The 25,538-nt window shown below is 39.5% G+C and overlaps 1 protein-coding gene across 2 annotated transcripts in view; it reads left to right on the top strand.

Moving 5' to 3' along the window:
• NBAS (NBAS subunit of NRZ tethering complex) overlaps nt 1-25,538 on the top strand; it is a 353,016-nt gene that overhangs the window by 4,751 nt on the left and 322,727 nt on the right. For both annotated transcript variants that reach the window (XM_074991286.1, XM_074991287.1), the window contains exons 3-10: nt 363-399; nt 4,322-4,399; nt 5,156-5,203; nt 6,480-6,523; nt 8,270-8,403; nt 8,760-8,893; nt 8,990-9,088; nt 24,504-24,642. In XM_074991286.1, coding sequence (XP_074847387.1) covers nt 363-399; nt 4,322-4,399; nt 5,156-5,203; nt 6,480-6,523; nt 8,270-8,403; nt 8,760-8,893; nt 8,990-9,088; nt 24,504-24,642 — 713 coding nt within the window. The remainder of the gene's footprint in view (nt 1-362; nt 400-4,321; nt 4,400-5,155; nt 5,204-6,479; nt 6,524-8,269; nt 8,404-8,759; nt 8,894-8,989; nt 9,089-24,503; nt 24,643-25,538) is intronic.

Genomic DNA, 25,538 nt, shown 5'->3' with positions numbered 1-25,538 from the left:
ACAGACCTCAGTGGTATTAAACAATGAAACTTATCCTCTTTGTCACACTGGCCATGTCTACACTAGCCCCAAACTTCGAAATGGCCATGCAAATTTGCATGGCCATTTCGAAGTCTACTAATGAAGTGCTGAAATACATATTCAGCGCTTCATTAGCACGCGGGTGGCCGCGGCACTTTGAAATTGACGCGCTGCGCGGCTTGTCCTGATGGGGCTCCTTTTTGAAAGGACCCCGCCTACTTCGAAGTCCCCTAGTGTAGACACGGCCTCTGAGTTCTTTCTATACTCCACTATAATTTGGAGACTTTTTTTTTTAAGCTGTTGAAATTGTGATTCAGTTTATTGCTTCTCTCTTTTCATAGGTCCTGCATTATTTTTGCTTCAGCATATCTGGTACAGGTAGGTTTGGAATTGAAAACAAGAACATCAGACCTTTGCCAAATATTATTCCTCATCAAAATATTTTTTGCTTTAGCAGGTTGCTTTTTTTTTGCTATGCCAGCAAGACACCCCTCTCACCTTAATACTGCTTCACTTGAAAATTGGTGTCATACTGAACCCAATTAATGACCACATGGTACTTCTTGAAGCTGCCAATAGGAAGTAGGGATTAGAATCTGGCCATTTAAGTGTATTTCTGCCCTAAAAAATGATTCTGTAAACAATCAAAAGACATTGTAAGTATAGCCCTGCAAATCCTCAGATATTTGCTTTATGTATGTGGGTATCCATATCCATGGACGTGGATGCAGATATCTGTGGATCACTTTGCAGATGTGGATCCAGATATTAGTTTTGTATCCATGCAGGGCTGTAATTGTAAGGATCCATTTTTATATTTCTTAGTCCATATCAAAGTGCTGAATCATAAACAGTATATATGGATTTATATTATTGGCTCTGTGGGTGCAACATTCTCTTTCATGTGTTGACACTTTGACTACATTGGTCCTCATAACTAAACGGGCAGACAAAATCTGTTCCCCAACTCCTTAAAATGAGACATAGTATTCATGCGGTGACCCCAAAGGTATGGAATTGGAAGGAAAGTAGATGGTCATATTATTCTTGTTACTAGTAAAAGAAAAATTCTATGTAAAGAGGTCCTGTGATGAGAAGCCTAATTATGAGTGGCTGCAGCACCCAAATCCCATTGGAGTGGTTGACTTTTACATTTGCTGGTTCCTTGATACAATTGGGAACAGCCTGCTAATCCACCAGATAAGTGACCCTGTGAAGCATGCCAGTCATTCTGAGATTTTGCAGGACATAATTTTCTTGCTTGTGGGAACTTCTGTTTTCTCTTTTTTGAGGACCATACTTCTCTCCATAGACAGTATTTCCTGTTTTCATTTTCTGTGTGATATGAGGGATAATAACGTTCTCCTCGAGTTGCAGAAGACAGGTTTTCCTTTTCCTTGAGTTTGTACACTATCTAGATTTTATGCTATCTGTACTGTTCAACATATTCAAGTTCTCGGTTGAGCTTGTAAAGTGTTTCTTCATTTGGCCCTGCTCCCTTCTCACCTCTGCAACATCTAGAATGTTGTGCTGAGACTTACTACTCTTCTCCATTCCTAAAATGCACTTTGTTGTGAGTGTTCCAAAAATATGAGAAATTCTCCTTCCTGTACTGCTGGTGCTTTGCTAATATTTAATAATTTTAGTTATATTAATTTTCAGTAGGCTTTTTTTTCACTGCATTTCCATACTTGTATTTCACAGAAGAGTTGCATTCCAAGTCCACTTAATTCCATGCAAGAGAGGTGGAGAAATGAGTTTAATAGGGCCTTAGTCACACCTCATTTTAATCAATTTCAAGATCATGAGATTTTAAATATTTTAAATTTAATTATTTCAGCTATTTACATCTGAAATTTCATGGTGTTGTAGGGGTCGTGAGCCAAAAATAAGTTGCTTGGGGGGGCGTCACAAGGTTATTGCACAGAAGTAAGGGTAGCATTACTGTGCTGCTGCAGGAGGTGTGGTGGCTTCAGAGCTGGGCATTTGCAGACCAGTGGCTGCTGGCTAGAAGCTCAGCTCTGAATGCAGAATCACTTCTAGCAGCAACACAGAAGGAAGGATAGCATGGTATGGTATTGCCACATTTACTTTTAGCTGCTGCCTGTAGAGCTGGTCCTCAGTCAGCAGCTGTCACTGTCTGGCTGCCCAGCTGTGAAGGCAGCAGCTCAGAAATCAGGGTAGCATTGTATGGCATTGCCACCCATATTTCTATGCTGCTGCTGGGGTGGGAGGGGGGCTGCTTTCAGAGCTGAGTGCTCAGCCGGCAGCTGCCACCCTCCCATTTGGGAAGTCCTTAGATTTCCCCTGGAAATCATTATTGTACAAATACACAAAAAGACCAGATTTCATGGTCTGTGATGTGTTTTTCATGGCCATGAATTTTGGTAGGGCCATAGGTATGATTTGTGGACTGTGCTATTGATCTGTAAAGGGATTTGCTTGAGGTCAGACAGTTTTAGTTTTATCATCTTTAAAATGGGGTAATACTTAAGTATGCTGCTTATAAATCATTTGATGACAAACACAGTTATCCATAAGTTCAAAGCATTTCTGTTTTTTTATACACAACTTGAAACAAACAAATACAATAATACCCTGAATCAGTTCATGCTTGAATTTTACAGTATTCCAGCATGCAGAATAGAAACTAGTAACTCTAACATCTGCTTAGGCTCTGCACACACTGCAGCATGAGCTGTGCAGATTCCATGCTAGCCTTGCAGTGTATCTGCACAGATATGAAAAAAGGGCATGAAGTACTTTTTGCAGATACTTCCGAAAGGAGAGGTAGGAGAGAAGTGCACCTTGGGATGCTGATAGCATACACCCAGAGCAACCAGGAGCACAGTTTTGTCCCTTCACACACTGGGACCAAAACCCACAATGCCACGGGGCAGGAGGAACTATCAGATAGATACCCACGGTGTGTTGACCAATCTGAAGCTGGCAACACTAATGGGGTGTCACTGTGTCAACTTTATGTGCCAGTATGGACATACACCTTTGACTTTATCAAATCAGGTGCTAGAAAATTGACCTTAACCAATTTGACCTAATTTTGTAGTGTAGACATATCCTAAATCTGTCTGTATGCACTTTTCCCTGGCATAGAAGCTACATCCACACTACAGACATCTTTCAAAAGAAGCCCTTCCAGAAGATCTCTTCCAAAAGAACTTTTGGAAAGAGTGTGTCCACACACAAAAAGGAGGCGCAAAAGAGTGAGCTGCTGTTTTGAAAGAGAGCATCCACACAGCCCCAGCTCTTTTGAAAGAACTGGCCAGGGATCAGAAGATCTGGCCCCATGAGGATATCTCTGTGGAAATAAAGGGCCTGTGAAGCATCTGTACGCTTTTTCTATATATGATGTGCAGAATTTCCTTTAAGCTTTCAAAATGTATGCATTTATTATTTAGAAACAAATACATCCTGGGTGCATCTACACTAGCCGGCTACTTCAAAGTAGCTGGCACAATGTCAAAATAGTATGCGTTGCGTCTACACGTGCCGTGAGCTATTTCGATATTGAAATCGACATTAGGCGGCGAGACATCGAAATCGCTGTTCCTATCCGAAGATGGGAATAGCGCCCCACTTCGACGTTCAACGTCAGAGTAGGGCGTGTGTAGACGATCTGCGTCCTGCTTCATCGAAATAGCGGGGTCCTCCATGGTGGCCACCAGCTGAGGGGTTAAGAGGTGCTCTGTGGTCGTCGCGTGCAGCAGTACTTCGCCCAGGGCTTCTGGCTGCTGCTGCAGCTGCAGCAGCTGGGGGCCCATGCTGCGTGCATGGGGTCTGCAACTGTTTGTCGACTCTGTGGATTTCGTGCTGTTCAGGCTGAGTGTGTCTGGGAGGGGCCCTTTAAGGGAGCAGCTTGGGACTTTGCTGGCCCCTTATTTTGATGGGGAGCGCTTGTGTGTGTGGACGCTCCACATTTCCTTCCGGGGCGGCTCCTTTTGACATTCTTGGTTGCTACTTTGATGTTGAGCGTCGATGGTACCAGCCCTGGAGAATGTGTAGATGATAGGCATCGAAGTAGCCTATTTTGATGTTCTTACGTCAAAATAGGCTACTTTGATGTAGTGTGCTAGTGTAGATGTAGCTCCTAAGTAGTTTTGGAAATCTGCTTGGAACTGGGATTTTTTTTTTAAATAGAAAATAGCTTTTAGATTAATATGTTGAGAGTTATCTTTTGAAATAAATTCATCTGCCATGTATTCTTACATGGATATAGATCAATAAAAACAGTAAAGTGTAAAAATCTCACATTCTAATTTAAACATTCTTGTAATTTCAGTCCTGCAAAGTTTTGCCTCCCTGCTGGGCTTGTTCGTCTGGTTAGTAAGCAGATCAACTGGCATCTAGTGCTTGCAAGGTAAGAGGAGTATCATTTTTTTCTTTGTGTTCTTTGTTCACACACACAATCTGTCATATACATTTTGGGGGGAGGGAAAAAACAAGCTCACTCTAGTAATTTCTGTAATAACTGTTAAATTTGTTGAGCTACCATATAAAACAAGTCTGTTCAGATATCAATAAAATTATCAGAAAGACATGTTCTGAAGAAGATAAAAATAAACTATGGATCCAGATTTGGCCATAGATTTATCTTTGATGGCCTCCTTCGAAGTTGGGGGCAAGTGTAGACAAGCCCTAAGGCTCTCAGACATAGTTGGATCTGATCAAAGATTCAGCAAGTCTGGTATCTGACTGATGGTATGGTCTATGCCTGATTCTTCTGAAAGGGTGCTCCTTCCCTCTAGAAAGTAATTGTTTAATATTGTATGTTTTGGGGCAAGGTGGGAATTCTTTCATGGCCTCAGTAGGGATCAGTTAACACCCTGAACTGTGATATTTGATTAATTTGTATTTTAGCAGGCATAATTACAAATACTACTGCCTTTAAAATTATCTTTCAGTGGTGTTTGACCTCCTTTGGAACAACCATTTTAGGTGTTTTCAAATAGTAAAGGGTAATAATTGTCATCATCTGATTATTTTCATTTGGAGTGTAAGACAGAATTAAAATCTGAGTTTGAAAGTAATAACTAATTGTGTGACCCATGTTTCGTAAATGAAAGTTTTTATTATAATTCAATTTTCATGTAAAATGTTTTTTTTTCCCCTTTAGTAATGGTAAACTGTTGGCAGTTGTTCAGGACCAATGTGTGGAAATCAGGTAATTCAGTATTCTCTATCCTTTCATTACCGATTTCATGGAGTATCTTGAGGAAATAGAGTTAGGGATTTATAAGCTATAATTTTAAAGGTAAACTTAATGTTTTTTTTTTACTATTTTAAGCATCAGAATTTGTGAAATGACCTTATTAATTTTAAAAGCAGCAGCCTTACATGCTCTGTTTCATTAGAGACACAGGCCATAAATATAAAAACTACATTTTTAAAAATGAAGATCCAAAGAGACATGAACAAAATGGATGAACTTCACTAAGCATACTTCATAATCTTTTTACTGCTTCTGTATTCCTTTGCATCTCCTCTTTTTACTGCTTCTGTCTTTTTTGTTTTTTTCATTATTAGTATTGATCTCATGAAGTGGGCCTGTCCCACGAAAGCTCATCACCGAAGAAATAATTTTGTTAGTCTTTAAAGTGCTCGTGCTTTAAAGTGCCTTCTACTGTTTTGTATTATTTGTCACGTTAAGTAATCTCTCACTTTAACCTCTTCAAGTCCAGAGTACCCTCTTCTTGCACTGAAATTGTACTGACAAAGGAAATGGTGGTGTTGGTCATCTCACTGGATTGTAGCAAGGAGCTGTTGTTTTACTTATGTGTAATGCTTGCACACTCATGGTGCTATATACATAATACTGATTTGAGTCAAATGATGTAGAGATTTTTACTTTTCTCTCCTCCAGAAAGTCCGTCAACCCATCCTAATTGGCAAGTTTATTAGCATTCTCAAAACATTTATCTGTAGAACAAATACAGGCTGTGTATGTTTGCTTGCTTCACAAAAATCCATTTGCTAAAATATCAAACTTGCTATAGTTAGAAGAAGAAGAGTATGAAAACTGTTAACGAAAACAGACAAGAACATCATAAATGTCAACATTCGTAGAATGTAATGTTGATGTTTGTGGCAGTAACTAGCTGAAGTCTTACACTCATTCGGAAATACTACTCTTCAAGGGAGCTTGTATTGCACATGTACCTGCCTGATTTGTCAGTTGCTAGTGTAATCTGGTGGAAGAGATGCTTCTGACTCTTTGGAAGTGCTTGGTCCACAGGCTGGAAAGAAAGAGGTCCTGAAATATCTTTTCAAGCACCTTGGCAGTCTGAGGGTGGAATCAGTTTTCCTGATAGAAAGTGGGTTGAATATATGCAAATTCTTCAATTATGTACTTATTGTATTTTTTTATTATTTTGTAAATGCTGCAGCATTTTAATTTTTTTGATGAAAATCAGTTAATTACATCTAATCATGATTTTCAGGTCTGCAAAAGATGACTTTGGATCAATTATTGGAAAATGTCAAGGTACGCAAAATTGCAAATTTTTTTATGGCAAGGAAGTTTCTTAAATAATGTTATTTGTTACTCTGTTTAAAAGAGAGATTACTCATAAGCTTTTTAAGGAAATATCTTTTAATAATATTGATGCTATTTGACTGTTCTCCCCCACCCCAACTTTTTCCCATCATCCACCCTGACTAGCATACTAAGTCTGAGTCTCGGATGTGGCAAGGGTAGAATTGAGGGGGCACAATGAGGCAGTACTGGGATGAATGTCAAAAAAAAGTAGACAGTGTGCAGGCAACAGTAAGTACACAGATGTCTTGGTTAAAGTGCACCTGCACAGTGGTTCATCTGTCTTCCATCAAAGCCCAGTTAAAAATAAAGTAATAGGAGCTGAAGGGAGTAATTCATTTTATTTATTTATTTATTTTAATGGCTTCATATCTTGAATACAAAGTCCTTTGCCTTCTCTAGCCTATGAGTCTGGCTTCCTTTTGTCATATTGGGGAAGTTTTTCAAAAGCATTTATATCTCATTGACTTTCAGTGAGACTTGCACTCCTAAATCACTTCTGAACTTGACCTCAAGGTGTTTTCGAAAAGGTACCCTCTTGTGTTTAAATGACCCGCCCAACTCTGACATCTTTTTGGTCTGAGAAAAGGATCTGTTGTTTTAAAACAGCCGTTTCAATGCAGTATGATGATAGGATGGATGGAATAGTGGTGGCAAAGTTAAAGCAGTATACACTTCCAAAAAACCTGTTACCATACTTTTGTTCAGGCAGCGGATCCCAAATTGTGGGTCAAGACCCCATAGTGGGTTGTGACCTTATTTTAGTGGGGTCACAAGAACTGACATTAGATTGCTTTGGTCCTAGGCCAGAGCCGGAACCTCATGGTCCGGGGCCAAAGCTGAAGGTGCATCTGCTTTTTGATCCCAATGGATGCTTATTTTCAGGGTCAGATGATTAGTTATTGTTGCTGGACAAAAATGGTAACTGCATGCTATGCATATTGAACTCTTTATGCTCTTTCTTCAGCACCGCTGTACAAAGTTTTTGTGTGTCTGTGTTATAAGAAAATTTGAGGTAGAGTTTGGCTCAACTTTGAAGGTGGCATATTAATCAGGGTGACGGAAGATTACTAATGAAGTGTTGCGATGAATATGCAGCACTTCATTAGGCTAATTCTCCCCTGTGGCAACTTCGAAGTGCTGGCATGCGTGTAGCTGCGGGCACTTTGAAGTGCCTGCGCTACTTCAAAGTGCCTTCACTCCTCAAAATCACATGCATGCCAGCACTTTGAAGTTGCTGCAGGGGAGAATTAGCCTAACGAAGTGCTGCATATTCACCTCAGTACTTCATTAGTAGTTTCCCATCGCCCTGATTAACACACCCCTTCGAAGTTGAGGGCAAGCGTAGACAAGCCCTTTGTGTTTTATCTCTTCCATTTTCTATACCACTCTGTATTTAGGCTCTAAAAAAGATTCCTCCGTATATAAATGGTACATGCATGCTGTATTGAGAATTATGTTTTTATTGTACAAAAGTTAGAAAATTTAGATTCTTAGTCCCAAGCTTTTCAATTACTGTGGATGAGTTACAGTAAGATTCATTCACATGATCCAACAAAACTATGTATTGTCCTAATTCAGACTTTATGAGCTGACAGATGAATACAGTTGAGAACAGTTTATTTTGTAACTATGACAACGACAGCCATATTATTTTTTTAGGAATGCACCTTATCTTTTACATTTTTTTTCTAGTGCCAAAAGACCCTAATACACAGTGGAGACGAGTGGCATGGAGTCATGACTGCACGTTGCTTGCCTACGCTGAAAGCACTGGAACTGTGAGAGTGTTTGACCTGATGGGCAGTGAGCTCTTTGTCATTGCTCCGGTATTTATATTCTTTATTAAATAAAGTTTTATGCAGTAGAACCATGTGGAACTGGTATGTGCTCAAAAGACTGCCTCTGCTCACTCCCCTGCAGAGATTTAACAACAGAGTATTCTAGTGCAAGTACTTACACAAAGACTGTTACTTTTGCAAAGTAGTTGGTATGAAGTATTTTTCATGACTAATTATAGCTGAGCTACAAATATCAAATGAAGAAAGTACATTATTCATGTTCACGGCAACTCACTTTCCTCTAGAAGTAATGCAATGTATGGATTATTTCTGTTAGTTAAGTGTAGACATTTTCTTCTGGTTTTGCCTATAAATGTCTGTCTTTTTGGGTTGTTTGGTAAAAGACAACCAGTTTTCCAGGAGACTTGAGCTACGCTATTGCTGGATTGATCTTTCTAGAATATAAAGCAAGTGCCCGATGGTCAGCTGAACTGCTAGTCATCAATTATCGTGGAGAGCTGAAGAGTTACCTAGTGAGGTAAAAATAAACTCAGATGCTTGTGGACCATGTCAGAACAAATAAAGTACCTTTTCTCGTATAAAACGAAAACTGTATTAATTTTTTCTGGTCTAGTGTTGGAACAAACCAAAGCTTCCAAGAGAGCCATAGTTTCAACTTCAGCAGCCATTACGTACATGGAATAACTACAGTGGTTTATCATCCTGGGCACAGGTAAGTGTTTGATGAGACTAAATAAAATGTGAATAATTGTATAGTAAACTCTTTCATATCCATCATTCTATTTTCCAGAATTCTCAAATAACCCCCATTTTAACTGTAAGTAAATTTTAGTGCAAGAACTACAGAACGATTGCCCTAATGAGTCATCTAGGTAAGGTGCTGATGATAATACTGACTGAGAGATTAAGATTCCAGATAGAAGAACATATAGCAGACGAGCAAGCAGGGTTCAGAAAAGGTAGAAGTACCACACAGTAAATATTGGCACTAAGACAGATATTGGAGAAAGCTCGACGAAAGAACAAAAACGTATACACTTGCTTCATCTATTTTTTTCAAAAGGCATTTGACAGTATCAATCAGAAAGTGACTTGGGCGGTGCTGGAGTCATAGAGAGTGGATAGCAGACTAATATGGTTGTTGAAAGATATCAATGATAATGCGGAGGCAGCGGTGAGAACATGCGGGGAGTTGGGAAGTTGGTTTAAAACAAGTAGAGGTACAAGACAAGGAGATCCAATATCGCCAAGTATCTTCATTGCACATCTGGAGAGAGCGATGGACAAGATCAAGGAAGAGGTAGAAGGGATATCTGTGCACGGGAAAAAATTAACAACTTGAGGTTCGCGGATGATATAGTTATCATTGAGGAAGATGAGGAGAAGCTAGCGAAAATGGTGTGGGTGTTAAACCAAGAAGGGAAGCGGTACGGACCGATTATGAACATCGATATAAAAAAATGGTATTTGGAGATAAGGAAATAGGAAGAAAGATCAGTGTGGATGGTATTGAACTAGAAAATGTGGAGATGCTCACATATCTGGGGAGCAACATAACGTATGATCTAGACTGTAAGAAGGAAATAGCAACTAGAATAGCGAAAGCAAGAGCGAGTTTGAAGGCGATGGATAAGATCTGGAAAAGCAAAGCAATTAGCTTAAGAATGAAGCTGGGCATCTTGAAAATGTGTGTATTTAGCAGCATGTTGTATGGATGTGAGACATGGGTGATAATGAAAGATTCGAAAAGAAGAACATTGGCGTTCGAAAGGAGTTGTTATAGAAAGATTCTGAGAACAAGATGGATGCAGAAGGTCACCAATGAGGAATTCTATAGGAAAAAACAGCCGAAAGAGAACCTGCTGCAGAAGGTTATAAAACGGAAGCTACAACTATTTGGACGTATTTGCAGAATGAACGACAAACGAAAATCAAGACCCTAGTATTTAGCATACTGGATGGTTTGAATAGGAGAGGCAGACCCCACAGAGAATAGATTGATGATGTGGTAGATTGGTGCGGAGCTAGTCAGCAGAAACTAAGCCATTCCACCCGGGACTGGGAAAGATGGAAGGAAATAGTGAGAGAGGCATCAGACACCAATGGATCTGAGCCCACGGTTATTGATGATGATGATGATGATGAAATTTTAGTTATGTTTTCCATAAGTACAATATAGTGAAAGTAAATACAAAATAAATACAGCAAATACAGTGTAAGTTTACAGTGTACAATACTACTGTTGTTGGTAAATAAAATACTCTGCATACATTTTTGTTTTATTTCTTAGTATCTACTCTTGTTTTTCTTTAGTGTTATGCATTGCTCTGTATACCTGTCTCTTATCCAGAATATTTGAATATCTGGCAACCTTCTGGTCTTGGGGCTGCTGGGTATGAAAGAGTTCCTTGTAGTGATAAATACCTAAGTGTACCGTGTATAGTCATCTGTATTCATGCAATGTTTCTTTGGAATACCTTTCTCTAACTACGAATGGTGCCATTTTACTGACAGTTCAGGATCATGATGCAGACCATAGCTGCAAGAATGCTGTTCTTTAGAATATATGGGAAACACAGGGGAGTTTCATGGTCATTGTGTCTTCTGTCTTGCAAACATGTGAACACAGTGGATCAATACCTAAATTTGAAACTCTGCTTTATTACAGCATGATCTGACTCCCAGTCAACATGTCAACTCTTTATGACTCTTAGGAGTCACATGAATTTTTTTGTATTAAAATGGACTTTACCACACAAAGCTAGAATTTCCTGCTTTCCTGTGCATATAAATTGGATATACTTTCTCTTCATTCTTCTGTACCTTCAACTCATATTGTCTTATTATTTCATTAAGTATTCAGTGCAACTCTGATCACAGCATGAAGTATTTTTCACATTGTTAGAATCTGGTTTCTAAAATATTATTGCCTCTCTTGACCTGAGTGGCTAGTAAAAGTCTAGGGTCTTATTGATTTGGTTGTGTCAATTGGAAATTTAAATTGATGACACCTGGTATTTCCTGTGAGGCAACCTTTTTTTATTTACAAGGAACTTACAGATTCTTCAGCATTACTTAGTACTTTCATAGCTATGTTGGCTAAACAGTCTGTCAGAAAGTAGACACTACAGGCAGGTTCCACTCTCACTGGCTTACATGAGAAATGGCTTTTATGGTTCAGAATACTTTAACATCACGTAGTAACCGTGAAATGCATAACTACTTAACTTGACTGATGAAATTGTCCACAATTGCATCAAATAGCCACATCTGTTAGTTATTTACAGTATTGTTATTTGTGGCTGGTCCATACCAAAGAAATGCAATAATGTGTTCTGCTATTTAGCTGTGGTAAAGAAAAACTGACATTAGTCTTTTTCTCATGCTCATATTGATGTAAATCAGGAATAATCCATAGAAGTCAGTGGGGTTATTCCAACATAAAACATCATGGTGCATGATCAGAATTTGCCCTAGTAATTCAGCAGGGCCAGTTGTTGACTTCTTTGATAAGTCCTCTGTGTTTCATAATGACTTCCTTGCTCTGTGTGTATGGTTGGTGATACTGAAGTTTAGGGAGAGTGAAAACATTAAACTCTTGAAAAGTTATCCAAAGTTTGACTAATCCAGGATGCCAGTCTATTATTTTGAGAGAGTTAAGTTCATGGGAGAAGCTGTAGGGACACTTGCTGATATGACAAACCTGCTTTCCTATAAAATGGAACAATATTATCCGAAATGCTAAAAATGCTGTGAGGAATTTTCTTGAATTCCTTGTGTGTGTCTCAGTCATCAAATAAAGCACATGACCATGAATGAGGAAATTATGCTTTACCCTTCATTGTTTCAAGTATCAAAGGGGTAACTGAGTTAGTCTGTATCTTCAAAAGCAACAAGACCACTTGTGGCACCTTATAGACTAACATACTTCGTAGCATAAGCTTTTGTGAACAGCGAACTGCTTCGTCAGACGAAGGAGGTCTCTGCCCACGAAAGCTTATGCTCCAAAATATCTGTTAGTCTATTAGGTGCCACAGGTCTTTGTGTTGCCTTTATTGCGTAACATCAGATTCATGTAAAATATGTTTTGTTTTTTTTTTCTTTTGTAGTTGAAACAATCCAAATGGATAAGTAGAACTGTCAGGCTTTGATAGTCAAAGTTTTTCCGTGCTTTTTGTTTTTTTTGTTTTTTTTTTTAATAATGTGTCAGGCACAGATGGTGTAATTGAAAGACTGACTAATTTAGATTCTCTTTGTTTGTATTTAGACCATGTAAAAGTTGGCTTTCATTTCTTTTTCTTCTTGGTTTTTTTTAAAGTCATTTTTAATTATTTATCTCCTTGTTTTTATAAAACAAATATTTCATTCCTGTATCAATCACTTTTACGAAACCTCACTGTCTTTTCAGTCTCCTTTCAATGGAAGTATATAAGAGCAAGAGTGTAAACTTTGATCATGGAAGGTGGAATTTCTCCTATGAGAACTGACACTGCAACGAAGGGTCCTGTGGCACCTTATAGACTAACAGAAAAGTTTAGAGCATGAGCTTTCGTGAGTTAACTCACTTCTTCAGATGCTGCCATGTGAGACTGCTGGAACTGGTGCTGTAGTTTTTCAAAGATGAAGCTAGGCTGTCTTCTGTTTCACCAGGACAGATGGGAACTTCTGCTCTGTTTACGTGCTTAAACTACAGCAAGGGAGGTTTAAGTTGGACATTAGGAAGAACTTCCTGTCATGGGGGTTAAACACTGAAATAAATTGCCTTGGGAGGTTGTGAAAGAGTAGGTTAGACAGAGGTCTATTAGGGATGGTCTAGATGGTGCTTGATCCTGCCCAGAAGGCAGGGGACTGCACTTGATGACTTTTCAAGGTCCCTTCCAGTTCTAGTGTTCTATGGTTCTATGATCCTTTGTATACCCAGTGAGGTATTACAACCTAGTAAACAACTTTTCTTCTTCACAAGAGGCACATCAGTCCTTCTGCTTTAGTCTTTGAAGTAGCAGACTTACACCTTGGAATTAACTGACTTAGTCGGTTAACCCTGGTCATCTTTGGTCATCTTTCTCGCTCATATGTTCACATCATGTAACTTGGCATAACTCAGACTCAGTGCATCTGGAAGCCTCTTCCAGAGTTCCAGGGTGTTATAGATCAGAGTTATAAAGCTTTGGCAGAGCTACGTAGAGAAACTTACACATTAACTGCCAGCCCTGGTCCTAATTCAGGCCAAACCCATTGGCTCTTGGCATCTACTGAAGTTGCTGCCATATCTTTACAAAAGCTGTCTTCTTTTGCTGCCAGCTTTCTGGGTGAGACTTGATTAAACTTTCAGAATGAATTTTACCACACCGTGAATGATATTGTCTAATACACTTGCTTTGTTGTACATGTGTGTGATTGATCCAGACATTTACGTGGATATTTTTGACTGTTTCATTCTCTTTGTGGAGAAATTACATCATCATGTTATTTTTTTTTTCATATTAGATACATTAGCTGGTGTTGAATCCCTTTAAAAAGGAGTAAATCAATACTGTACTTGACAGTTGAGTAATAGAGGTACTGAATGTTATAGTTACTTGCACACAGAGCAATCTTGACAAAACTATTTATGCATGAAAAAATTGAGATAAATAAAATATTTATTGCATGAAAAGTTCCTTATCCCAGTGGATTTGGTCAAAGTCTTTTGTTTGACTGGTGTTAGGAAGTAAAGTAAACAAAAGCAGCAAACTGTTATCAGCTGCCCTTTGTTGCAAATGTTAGTAGTCAGTGGATCAGCATTTATGACTGACTTAATAGGAGCTATACAGTTGATAAAAGTTGTTTCTTTATAGGTTATGTAAATAGCTTCTATGGTGATAAGTGAATTTCTGGCATGAAAAGAAAGATGTACTTTACCTAGTGCTGGAGGAAGTCATAGTTATCAGTAGTCAGACATGGCCTTAAATTCACAATAACAGTATTGTAGTAAATCTTGAACATGTGGAAGAACTGATGTTTAGTAGTGTTAAAAATCAGTATTCAAAAGGATTTTGTGGATGAAGATCATCAAACAGATGATAGTTTGATCCTATAAATGGGCAAAGCTCATTCTTTTGTTTTTGTATTCATTCTGTATGTCTTGACTCAGAAATTTTTGAAAATTCTTGACTCCTGAGAGCAGAGAGCTCACGATTAGTAAGCAGATCCTTTTCTCGGGGTTATTCTTATTGTCCAAAAAGTGAGAATTTAAATGGAGACAGCTGGATTAAAAACTTGCTTAACTGTGGATGTATGTGAATGTTTTATGTTACTGAAATAAGAACTTCAATTTCTTTCTCTCTCTCTCACACACACCCCTAAATTAAAAGCAGAAAGCCAACAAATGGTAAGTAAAACAGTAGCATGTAAACTAGACATTTGGACTGGTTCATTAGCATATATATATGTGTATATATACATATAAAAAACGTAATCGTGTAGCCCAGTAGAATTGCTACGTAATCACAGAATCCTAAGTCTGGAAGGGACCTCAGGGGGTCGTCTAGTCTAGCACTCTCCTTAAAGTAGGATCAGCCCTAACTAAATCATCCAGCCCGGCATTTTTCAAGCCTGGACTTAAAAACATCTGGGCATGGAGATTACACCACCTCTCTAGGTAAAGCATTCCTGTGCTTCACCACCATCCTGGTGAAATAGTTTTTCCTCATATCCAACCTCTCTCTCTGTAACTTCAGACCATTGTGCCTTATTCTGCCATCTATCACAACTGAGAATGGCCTCTCTCCTTCCTCATTAGAGCCCCCCTTCAGGAAGTTGAAGGCTGCTATCAAATTGCCTCTCACTGTTCTGTTCTCTTCTGCAAACTAAATAAGCCCAAGTCCTCCAGCCTCTCCTCGTAGGTAATGTGCTCCAGATCCCTAATAATTTTCCTTGCGCTTTGCTGAGCCTGCTCCTTTGCATCCACGTGGTTTCTATACTTGGGGGGCCCAGAACTGGAAGCAGAACTCCATATGAAACCTCGCCAGTGTCAAATAGAGGGGAATAGTAATTTCTCTAGATCTGCTGGAAATTCTTCTCCCAATGCACCCGATATGCCATTAGCCTTCTTGCTTACAAGGGCACACTGTTAGCTCATATCCAGCCTCTCATCTGCTGTAATGCTCAGGTGCTTTTCTTCTGCACTGCTACTGAGCCAGTCAGCCCCCAGCCTGTAAAAATGCTTGGGATTCTTCTGTCCCAAGTACAGGACTCTGCCCTTGTCCTTGTTGAAGTTCATCAGATTACTTTCATCCCAATCCTCCAATTTATCTAGGTCACTCTAGACCCTGTCCTTATCCTCCAATATATCTACCTCTCCCCCTATCTTAGTATCATCTGCAAATTTGCTGAGGGTGCAATCCATCCCCTCATCCAGGTCATTAATAAAGATGTTGAACAATACTGGCTCTAGAACCAATCCTTTGGGGCATCCCACTTGAAACTGAACACCAGCCAGACATTGAGCCACCGATCGCTACCCATTGGGCCCAACTATCTAGCCAGCTTTCTATCCATCTTCCAGCCCACGTATCCAATCCATACTTCCTTAACTTATGGGCAAGAATGTTGTGGGAGAGTGTTTCAAAAGCTTTGCTAAAGTAAAAGTATATCGCATCCATTGACTTTCGCTATTGCAGGCTACTCACCTCCTTCCCATACTGCATTACCTCATGCTGTAGTCTGGGATCTGACCTTGTTCATGAAGACTGAAGGGAAAAAAAGTATTGAGTACTTCAGCCTTTCCCATATCATCTGTCGCTGGGTTACCTCCCTCATCCAGTAATGGCCCCACAGCTTCCCTGATAACCCTCTTATTGTTAACATGTCTCTAGAAACCGGGAAGAGGTTCTGACCCAGGGCAGGGAGATGGAGTCTAGAAGAGGGTGTGAGATGTAGGCAGTGGCCTTAGCTGGAAGGTACTTTCTATAGGCAGCTCCCAGACCAGTGGTACAGCATGGCTCTCAGGCAGGCACACTGTCTGTATGTCATGGTTACCCCCATGCCACTGAAAGCAGCCGGCAGCTGCTGGCAAACTTAACTCTGTGCACCTCTTTTGGGGAGTGAGGTTGAGGTAGTGGGTCTCTGCACGCTACCCATGCCTGCAAACGCTGCCGCTGCAGCTCCTGTTTGCTGGGTTCTGGCTAATGGGAGCTCTGAGGGTAGTGGAGGCAGTGTTTGGAAACTCACTGTTCCTCGTCACACAAGGGATGCTCAGAGACACGCTTGTGACAGCTGGACACTTCTGGGACCAGTGTGGCAAAGGCTGCGGTAGGCAGACACTCTGCTGTGTGCCACAGGACTTCTAGTGGCCCACAGGGAAATGTTTGGATGTCCACATTTTGCCCACCCTTGCTCTAATGTCAATCACAAGGTGTTGGGCTAGATCACTGAGTGAAGTTTTATGGCCTTGGGTTGTTCCAGCCAGAATAATCTGACTGGAATGGTCTCCTCTGAATTCATGAACTTTATTTAAAATGAATTGTATTTTTAGTTTACCTTTCCGAAAGATCTTGCCAGTTCATGTTGAACGAGCAAATGGGTAAGGAATGGTGGAGTTTGCAATTTGTGCTGGGAGATTTGTGGAGATTGATTGTGCTCTCTGATATGTAATGGAATGACGGATGAGGGTCTGTTTGTAGAGAGATATGAGAAGTCATGGTGGGCATTGATCAATGCTCTGGTCTGTATGAGAGGTATATGGGCAAGAAATTACTGGATGTCTTTTATAGCGGGTTGATAGCACTTCTGGATCTATGGAGCATATATAATAGATGGGTGTTTGGTTTGTAGCTCATACTGGAAAGCCAGAAATGGAAACTGACCATAAAGGAGGTTCTTGTCTGAAAGATGAGTCTGTGTAAGGATTTGTCTGCAAAGTCCTCAGGCTTTGTTTTTCAGTAGCTTGTCAGTTTTCTGATAATTTATTGTTTCTGAATTGTACAACCCTATCTCTTTTTTTCCTAGGGCCTGTGTGGTGAGAATGTGAAGTGTCCATCTGTAACCTTTCCATCAATATAGTCTTGGTTTATTCAAATTATGTGAAGAGAGAAGCAGGATGGGTTAGGAAAAAACTTTGATTTAACGTCTTCTGTTGGTGAGACAGACAAAGTGTGAGTATACACCCAGAGTCTTCAAAAGCTTGTGTGTCTCACCAACAGAAGATGTTCCAATGAAAGTTATTTCCTCACCACCTTGTTCCCCTAATATCCTGGCATCAACAGGGTTACCAAAGCACTGCATTTATGAAGTTTAAGCATATTTGACTGAAAGGATCTTGATTGTTAGCAGCCTCAGGCACCTGTCAATCTTTTTATTATTGTTATTTTATTATTATTAATCACTTGTCCAGCTGTGGAAAAAAATTAATAACTTTTAACTAGATCTAGGCCTTTTTTATGGCTTTTGGGAGAGCTTTGAGCTTATTGTGATAGCAAAGGCTCGATTAATCTTTAATAGATTCTGCTCCTGCTATTGCATTTTGCTGTCTCTATGAAGAACTTTTTAAAATTTTAAGGATATGCTGCCATGGTGAATTTTTCTTTAGTTCTGGGAGAGAAGGCCTTTTGTCTTGGGAGAAGGATTTTGTTTAACATGATATGGCAGCTTCATTCCAGCTGTCACTGAATTTCATCCATTCTGAGAAGAGACTCTTAAATTATAAATGTGTTGCACTGTACGTGATTTTTTTCCCCCCAGAATCCTAGGGAAAAGATATATTAGGATGGAGTTTTTAAAAGCTAGTTCACTCAGAGTAGGAGCTTCTGTTGCTGCCACTGTTATTCACAGTTTTTTACTTAGTCTGATAGTGCAAGGAGGACTATTAGTCACTTTTGACAACAGACTGTAGTCAATTGTAATAAAATTTTAGGACTTTGACACCATTGAGATGGTCCTAGTTTACTTTAATGATTTTTACATGGTAAATGGGAACTGATGTAAAACTTGTGAAGTTGCTATGGATGGCAGAAATTGTCTGTATCTTTAAATAGTTTAATTATGTGTTTTGACCCCTGTCTTGTGATTATTAGTAAATGACAGTTATTCAGTAGATCTTTCATGGGCTGCTGGCTTGTTTTGCTGATACATTTTCACTGTTTTATTGACTGTCTTATTTATTTTTTGTGGCACTGTCTGAATTTACGCTTAGCATCACTTATTTGACAGGTTGCAGTTGGGTATTTGTGTGTAATCTACATGTGAATCTGCCTCTCCAAAGATGGAGGGAGTGGAGAGAAATAAACCATTTAGTTTTTTGGAGGGTTGTAAAATAAACACATACTGTTGATCTTTCAGACAGTTTTCTGTTACTAAAGCTATGTCTTCAGTCTTTATAGATACTGAACTCCTGTAATAAGACCTAGTATTTTCAGAATCCTTTTAATGTTTTGACAGAGTGGGCTAGGTCTTGAGCCTCTTGATGGAGGCCTCCTGGACCTGACACACACCCCCTGAGAAGGGGGCAGTGTTCTCTCTAATTTTTTCATTGAGGTGTGGAATAAAGTTCATGTACACTGAGGCATGTATGAGTGTGCCATTAGGAACACATGCTGCCAGCTGTGGGCACTGTGCTAATCAGGTGGGTGGCATTGGAATCTCTCCTGGGTGACTGTCCAAGTCCTTACTTTAGAGGAAACACTGGAGAGGGCTTCCAAGCTGCCTGAAGTGGCTGTGTGGGACCCAGCTAATCAGGGTCCCATCCGGTTAGTATAAAGAGACCTGCAGGGCCAGCTGTCACAGCATAGCTCCTTACTAGAGCTAGAGTAACATGGATGATATACCTGCCTGGCTGGGGGAGCTACAGGGCTTAGGACAGAGCAATCCTAGCAGAAACAATCAGGATGAGGCCCTGTGGTCAGGGTAAGAATGTGTTTGTATCTGCAGGAAAATGGCCCAAGGAACTGTAACAGCATCACAGCTAACATAAAGGAATGCAGCAGATGGCTGCTATCTCGAGGGTTCCTGGGCTGGCATCCTGAGTAGTGCCCAGGTCCAGATCCTCCTACCCTCTGCATTAACCACTGGGGAGGTGGCCTGAAATTCGAGGCATGCCTGGAATGGAAAGTGAATTCTAGTGGCTCAACTGGAGACCGGAGTCCAAAGAGACCTTGAGAGGGTGAAGATATTACCTCTAGGGAGGGAGCCCTCAGGTGCTGCTCCGTAGCAGAGCAGAGACAAATTGCAAATGCTCAGAAGGAGCTGAGACACAGTTCAAACCCAGGAACTGATTTGTGACTTGCTGTACTGATTGAGGAGCGAGCTCAAGATAGAGTTGCAGATAAAGAGATGTTATGGAGAGCACTGAGAGGTCACTATTGGACTTGTAACCCAAAAGTGGTTTGTTTGATTTCACATACAAGCTGTGTGAGACTCGGATGGATGCTGAGTCGTTGAAGACTCACTTCCAGGCAGAGAGGGCAGGCACACACGCTCTGCCAAGTGGGCACTTTGGATGAGTGCCACCTATCACAGTGTTCAATTAGAGGTCTGTTTGTGTACTGATCCTCTCCACAACCCTGTGAGGTAGGTGAATAAAGGTTGTTGTAGCCATTTTACAACCAGGGAGACTCATACAGGAGGGCACAGGAGGTTTCCTGAAGTCCACAGTGAGATAGGGTCTGCCCAGGGGTTAGGATCTCAGATTTACTAAATTCCAAGCCTTGTGTGTGTTCATCCAGTTCAGTGCCATTAGAGAGAGTTGGAGATTTGTGTGCTGAACCTATTGCAAAATCTGATGGTAATTCCAGTCCAGTTTCTCAGATTATGGAATAACAGATTATAATCTTTTCTAGGAGAGATCTGGTAGTGACTGCTGTTCTTAGGTTGCCCAACATTTTACTGTAAGTTTAAAGTCTTTTTTGAGACACTTTACACCTCCCTTTTGCAGCAGAGCTAAGAAAGTTGTCTGGAAAATGCTGTTTGCATGTTCTTTGAAATTCCATTAGTTTTTTGCTGAGCTATAAAACCTGTTTTGAAAATCATCATTTCTCTTCCTCTTGCTTGACTTCCTCCTGACAGTTTTGGCACTATGATTTAAAAAGAACAGACAAACAAAAATGCATCCTAAATGTGAGCTTTCTAACTTAAGGAGCACTTATTCTCATGGCTGCAGAGGTGCACATGTTCAGTGGGGAACCCCATGTAGCAGGAGAGAAGAGACAGCAGTATTCTATCTTTCTCCATGCCCACAGCCCCTTAAGATGAGGTTTTCTCAATCTCTTCGGCTGAATTAATATTCTTTTAAAGTTTTTAATACCCGTTACTTATGTAATGTCCAGAATAGTGGTATTACATTTGTGAAGAACAAGTCCTGTTACTATGCATCCCCTCTCTGGTCCAACTCAGGGGTCAACAATCTTTCTAAGGCGGAGTACTGAATTTGACCTTTTGACCTGTGTGTAGGGTCTGAGTGCAGGTGATACTTTTTAAAGTCACTAATAGTCCTTCTTACAAACAGCTTCATGAATAAAGATGCAGAGCTTTACTGTTTAGGTGGTGGTTGGTAGTATTAGCTGGTTTTATGTTAATCCAGAGGCTGCATGGCTTTGATCAAGCTCCCGGCTGCAGTGGGGATGAGGGTGGTGCTGAGCTCCTGCCTCGTGCTGATGAAAATTGGCTCACATTGCCACTCTCGGCACCCATGCCAGGGGTTGCCGACCCCTGGTCAAACTGATAACCCTCATGCCCGTCTTCTACAGTGTAACTCGCCATCTTCCCTCCAGTGACATCTTGACTTCTTTACTAATAATAATTTCCATCATGAATCAAAAGCATCTCACCCAAGTAATGTCCGCTGAAGTTAGAGGGCTGAAGAAGAGCCGTGCTGCTCTGTGCCTTGTAGCGGACTGCTTGCTTGATTGACTTCTGACTCACATTGCTCTTTGGAAGAGCAGTCCACACAGGAGCAGCTTCCAGACAAAAATGGCGAATGGAGTGGGGGCTGCCTGCCTGGACTGTCTTCTTTGTTCTCCCATGCTGTTGCTTTGCATATTGGCTCCTGAGACTCTGGGCCAGGATGCCTGAATAACTATCCTGGGGGTGGGAATTCCACTTCCATTAATGGTTGTTTTTTTGAAAGTGATGGTAAAAAAAATTATGCTTTTAAACAGTGAAGTCCAGCAGGAAAAGGTCCTAATGCTGAGTATCTTTTACAGAAGTCTTGCATAACTTGACTAGAACCAAGTAAGTGTGAGCGTGTGTGCGTGCGTGTGTGTGTGCATGCCAAATTGATGTCAATTTAAAAACAAAATAGTTTAAACTAATTTTGAATGGCATTATTCTATATTCGTGATTGCTAGATGAGTGGCTTGCTTCAAGCAGTGTTTGCCCGTTGCTAGCATACTCTGTGGAGATTGAAACTATAACTGAAGTGTTGTTTGGTATTTTATGAACATTACACAGCTATGTCCATCTGGATCCATGCAAGGAATTGTTAATAATCTGACAATTTACTGTTGAAAATCCCTTCATGTAATTCGTTGCATAATGCGAAACATTATTTATTCATAGAAAAACTTGTTTCGCAGCACCATTAAAATAGCAATATTTTGCTTAGGCACTGAATTTCATGTTAGCTGTGATCTGCGCTTTAGATATTTGTAGTAATGTAAACGTACAAATGTCATAAATGTCTTAAAAAGGAAAGCAGATGTATTTTTGGAGTCTTATCAAAATGCTTTCTTATGCACAGCAGATGCTTTTGCTACATTAAAGAATTCACTAGAGAGATATAGTTGGAGAAGAATATGGCTGCTCTCTTTTCTGGCTATAGGAGCTAGTGATTCGTAGAAGCTAAGGCCATGAAGGACAGTTATGGCCAACTAATGTGACCTCAGGTGTAGCATAGGCCATACATAGAACTTCCCCAAAACAATTCTTAGCCTGTATCTTTTATTAAAAATAGCCAAAGTTGATTTAAAAATTGTCAATGATGGAGAATCCACCATGCCTTTCGCAAATTGTTCCTATGACTAATTATTCTCACCATTAAAAGTTTATTTCATATGTTGTCTCAGTTTCTATCCATTGGATCACATTATATGAATCTCTGCTATATTGAATAGTCCGTTATTACAGACCACAGTCAAATCTTTGCTTAATCTGTTTGAGACTCAGAGCTCAGTTTATTTCCTTTGTAATGATAGGCCAGATTTCCTAATCTTGTAAATATTATTTTGAACTAGGGAGGCAAAGTTGAGCGTTTCCCAGAGTGGCTTGTATATGGCTAGATGCATTTTGGTTTTTCTTTGTAAATCTGGGGATGCATTTTAATCATGAACAAGCTTTATATGTATCTTAGCCGCTAGGTGGCAGAATCTTTCAACTGGAACACATCTTGAACATTGATATACAGTTGTTAATTTCTTTGCTCTTTCCTTTCCCAGATTGTTTTTTCCTTCTGTACAAATAGTTTACTTTGACAGCTTGTTTTTTAAATGTCATAATCACAGTAAAAAGACTAGCAGAGGGGTATGTTCTGAATATTGTTTTCAAAGTAATTACTAGTTTCTAAAAAATGGAAACTGCTTCTTTATTAGTAATCTTAGGTGCTTGAAAGACAAAGGTTTTTTTCCCTCTTAGTAGTAATCAGCACTAGTTTTATGTTTTATGGTTGTCAAAATTATATGTATATATGTTAAAATTGTTTTTCATATCTTTCATGTTTTTTGATGTGTGTAGATAACAATATTACTAACTGATACACATACAGTGGTATGTGGGTTATACCAATATTTGCTAATACAAAATTTAATGTACAGTTAGTTAGTATAGGTAGTTGTTGATAGTCAGCTGTTTTTGTTTTGTGGCTTTATTTATAAATAAGCAACTCAATATTAAAATAGTCTGATGTGTAGACTCTTTGGTGGAAGCAACATTTTAAGTATATTTTTGCTACCTATTTTTGTTAAAGAATCTGTCTTTCAATATGTCTTTTTAACTTTTTGCGGCAAATATAATTTACATATGTGTTAGCATATCTTATTTTGGAACTCGAAGATGGGAAAAATGTATCAGATTATATAAATGATTCATATATTGGGCCCAGTTCATGTTTGCTGGACTTGATTGACGTCACTTGAAATCTAACAAAGATGATTTAGCATGGAGAGGGAAGGATCATTTTGTGGGTGTAAGTTGGGATGAAACTGGGGACATAGGGGTGTGATGCCCACCTCCACAAAGCGTGCTGAGGAGATACAAAGGGAGTCAGCTAGACCTTGTTCCTGAAAAAAGACTGGTTTGACTTGTCTTCAAGTTATGATTCATCTCATTTAAGCACATGCTTAAAACCAAATCTGTCTTTCCATTTCTTTTCTCTAAAATGTGGATAATGGATTAAAAAAAAAAAAAAAGAAATACTATTTTTTTCCCCTCTCTCTGTTTAGATTACAGAGTGTTTGGGGGCAAACAGTGGGATTCCAGTCTGAGGCTATGTCTATACTACACAGTTAACCTCAGTGATTGGTACCTGAGTTTACTCAGCCAGGGTCTGAGTGTCCCAGTTGTAAAGCGTTACTTGTTCTTACTTGCATCCTCATTCATTCTGCGCTTGTCTGTGATCCTGGGTCCATATCCTATGGTTCTTTTTGAAGGGATACTTTAGATGTTATCCCAGCCAATTGAGGGTGAACTTCTCTCTTCTTTGTGGGAAGGACATAAGTGGACCCCCAACGCTTCAGTGATTTTGCTTGGGTCCTAGCTTCACTCATGTGAGTTAGCCTGTGTCATTACCACAAAGTACAAAGGTTCCAGCCTGAGTTAAAGTGGAATTCAGGTTTTAATTCTCATCTGCAATCAAGTAAGTTGACCTACTTTAAAGTTCCTCCAGACCCAAGTCTGAGGGTTTTTAGTTTTTGTTCTTTGTGTGGATGTTATGGGGAGATTGAGGCTGACAGCTGGGCAAAAGAGCCCAGGGTGATTGTGCGTAGTGGGCTTGTTTTTAGTTGGGGCTTTTAGGTTCTATTTTAATGAACTGGTTTTATTCATTTCAGGTAAAACAGTTATGCTACTGTTTAAATTAATTATAAATTGTATATTAGGATTCCTGCAGTAGACAAAACAAAGGAGAAACCTGCATTCAGTAATGAAAGTTTTTGTGTTTATAGGCTTTTGCTTGTAGGTGGCTGTGAAACAGATGAAGATGAAGTATCTAAAGCAAGTAGATGTGGGATATCTGCTTGGAGAGTTCTTTCTGGATCTCCGCATTATAAACAAGTCACTAGTTACGAAGATGATATGGGGACAGTAAGTAGCTACAGAGTCCTCATTTTGCTTTTGGATGAACATTACAGTGACTCTGATTACATGAAGAGTAACTTTTATATGGTTGGCTTTCTTTTCCAAAACCAGAGCATGGTTTCCGTATTGCAGAAAGTAACACCGTTTAGCCAGGATTCAGGCAGGATGATGGCCTGAGCAACAGAAAGCTGTAGCCTGGAATCAATCCTGAGCAAAATATTTGAAAAGATGATACAAGGTTCATTTTATGAAGACAGGAATATAACTGTCAAATGTCATTTATAAAAATAGATCTCATCCAAGTTTTCCTTGCTGTCTTAGAACTATTATTTGTATGGCAGAGCAGTTAGGAGTCCCAGTGAAGGATTAGGTTATTTTTCTCCTGTATATGTTGAAGATATTTTAGTCTGTTGTAATTCAGCTGAAATAAGCATAATTTTAACCCTCTTTTTGGACTTGTAGCCTACATAAAACTTGCGCTGGCATAATAAGACACTCTGTAGTTTAGTTGGTGTATTTTAGACTGGTACACTGAAATTAATTTGTAATTAACTTGTAGCAGTTTTGCTTACTACATATGAAAAGGTCTAATGTGTGTATGTATACTTGGCAATGTGAATTTAATGTCCTACTATGATATAATTTAGTTGTAAGCCGGTGGTGATTTTTTTATGGAAACATGCATACATAATCAAAGTCAGTCATAAGCAAATTTTACCTGTTGCAACAGTTACACGAATTTATGTTTTGATACATGAATAAAATAATCATTGAGTATTTTTAAATTTTCATAGGGCTGAGAGAATATTGCGAAGTAATGTATTTTTTTATGCAGTTGTTTCATTATTCACTGAATTTGATGTAGATTTTACTATGTAATCCAAGACTGTCTTTAATCTTAA

The sequence above is a fragment of the Carettochelys insculpta genome, chromosome 3 (assembly GCF_033958435.1).
Source record: "Carettochelys insculpta isolate YL-2023 chromosome 3, ASM3395843v1, whole genome shotgun sequence".
In the NCBI taxonomy this organism is placed as follows: Eukaryota; Metazoa; Chordata; order Testudines; family Carettochelyidae; genus Carettochelys; species Carettochelys insculpta.
Note: the sequence above shows the minus strand (reverse complement) of the source record. Positions and strands in the feature narration are given on the sequence as shown.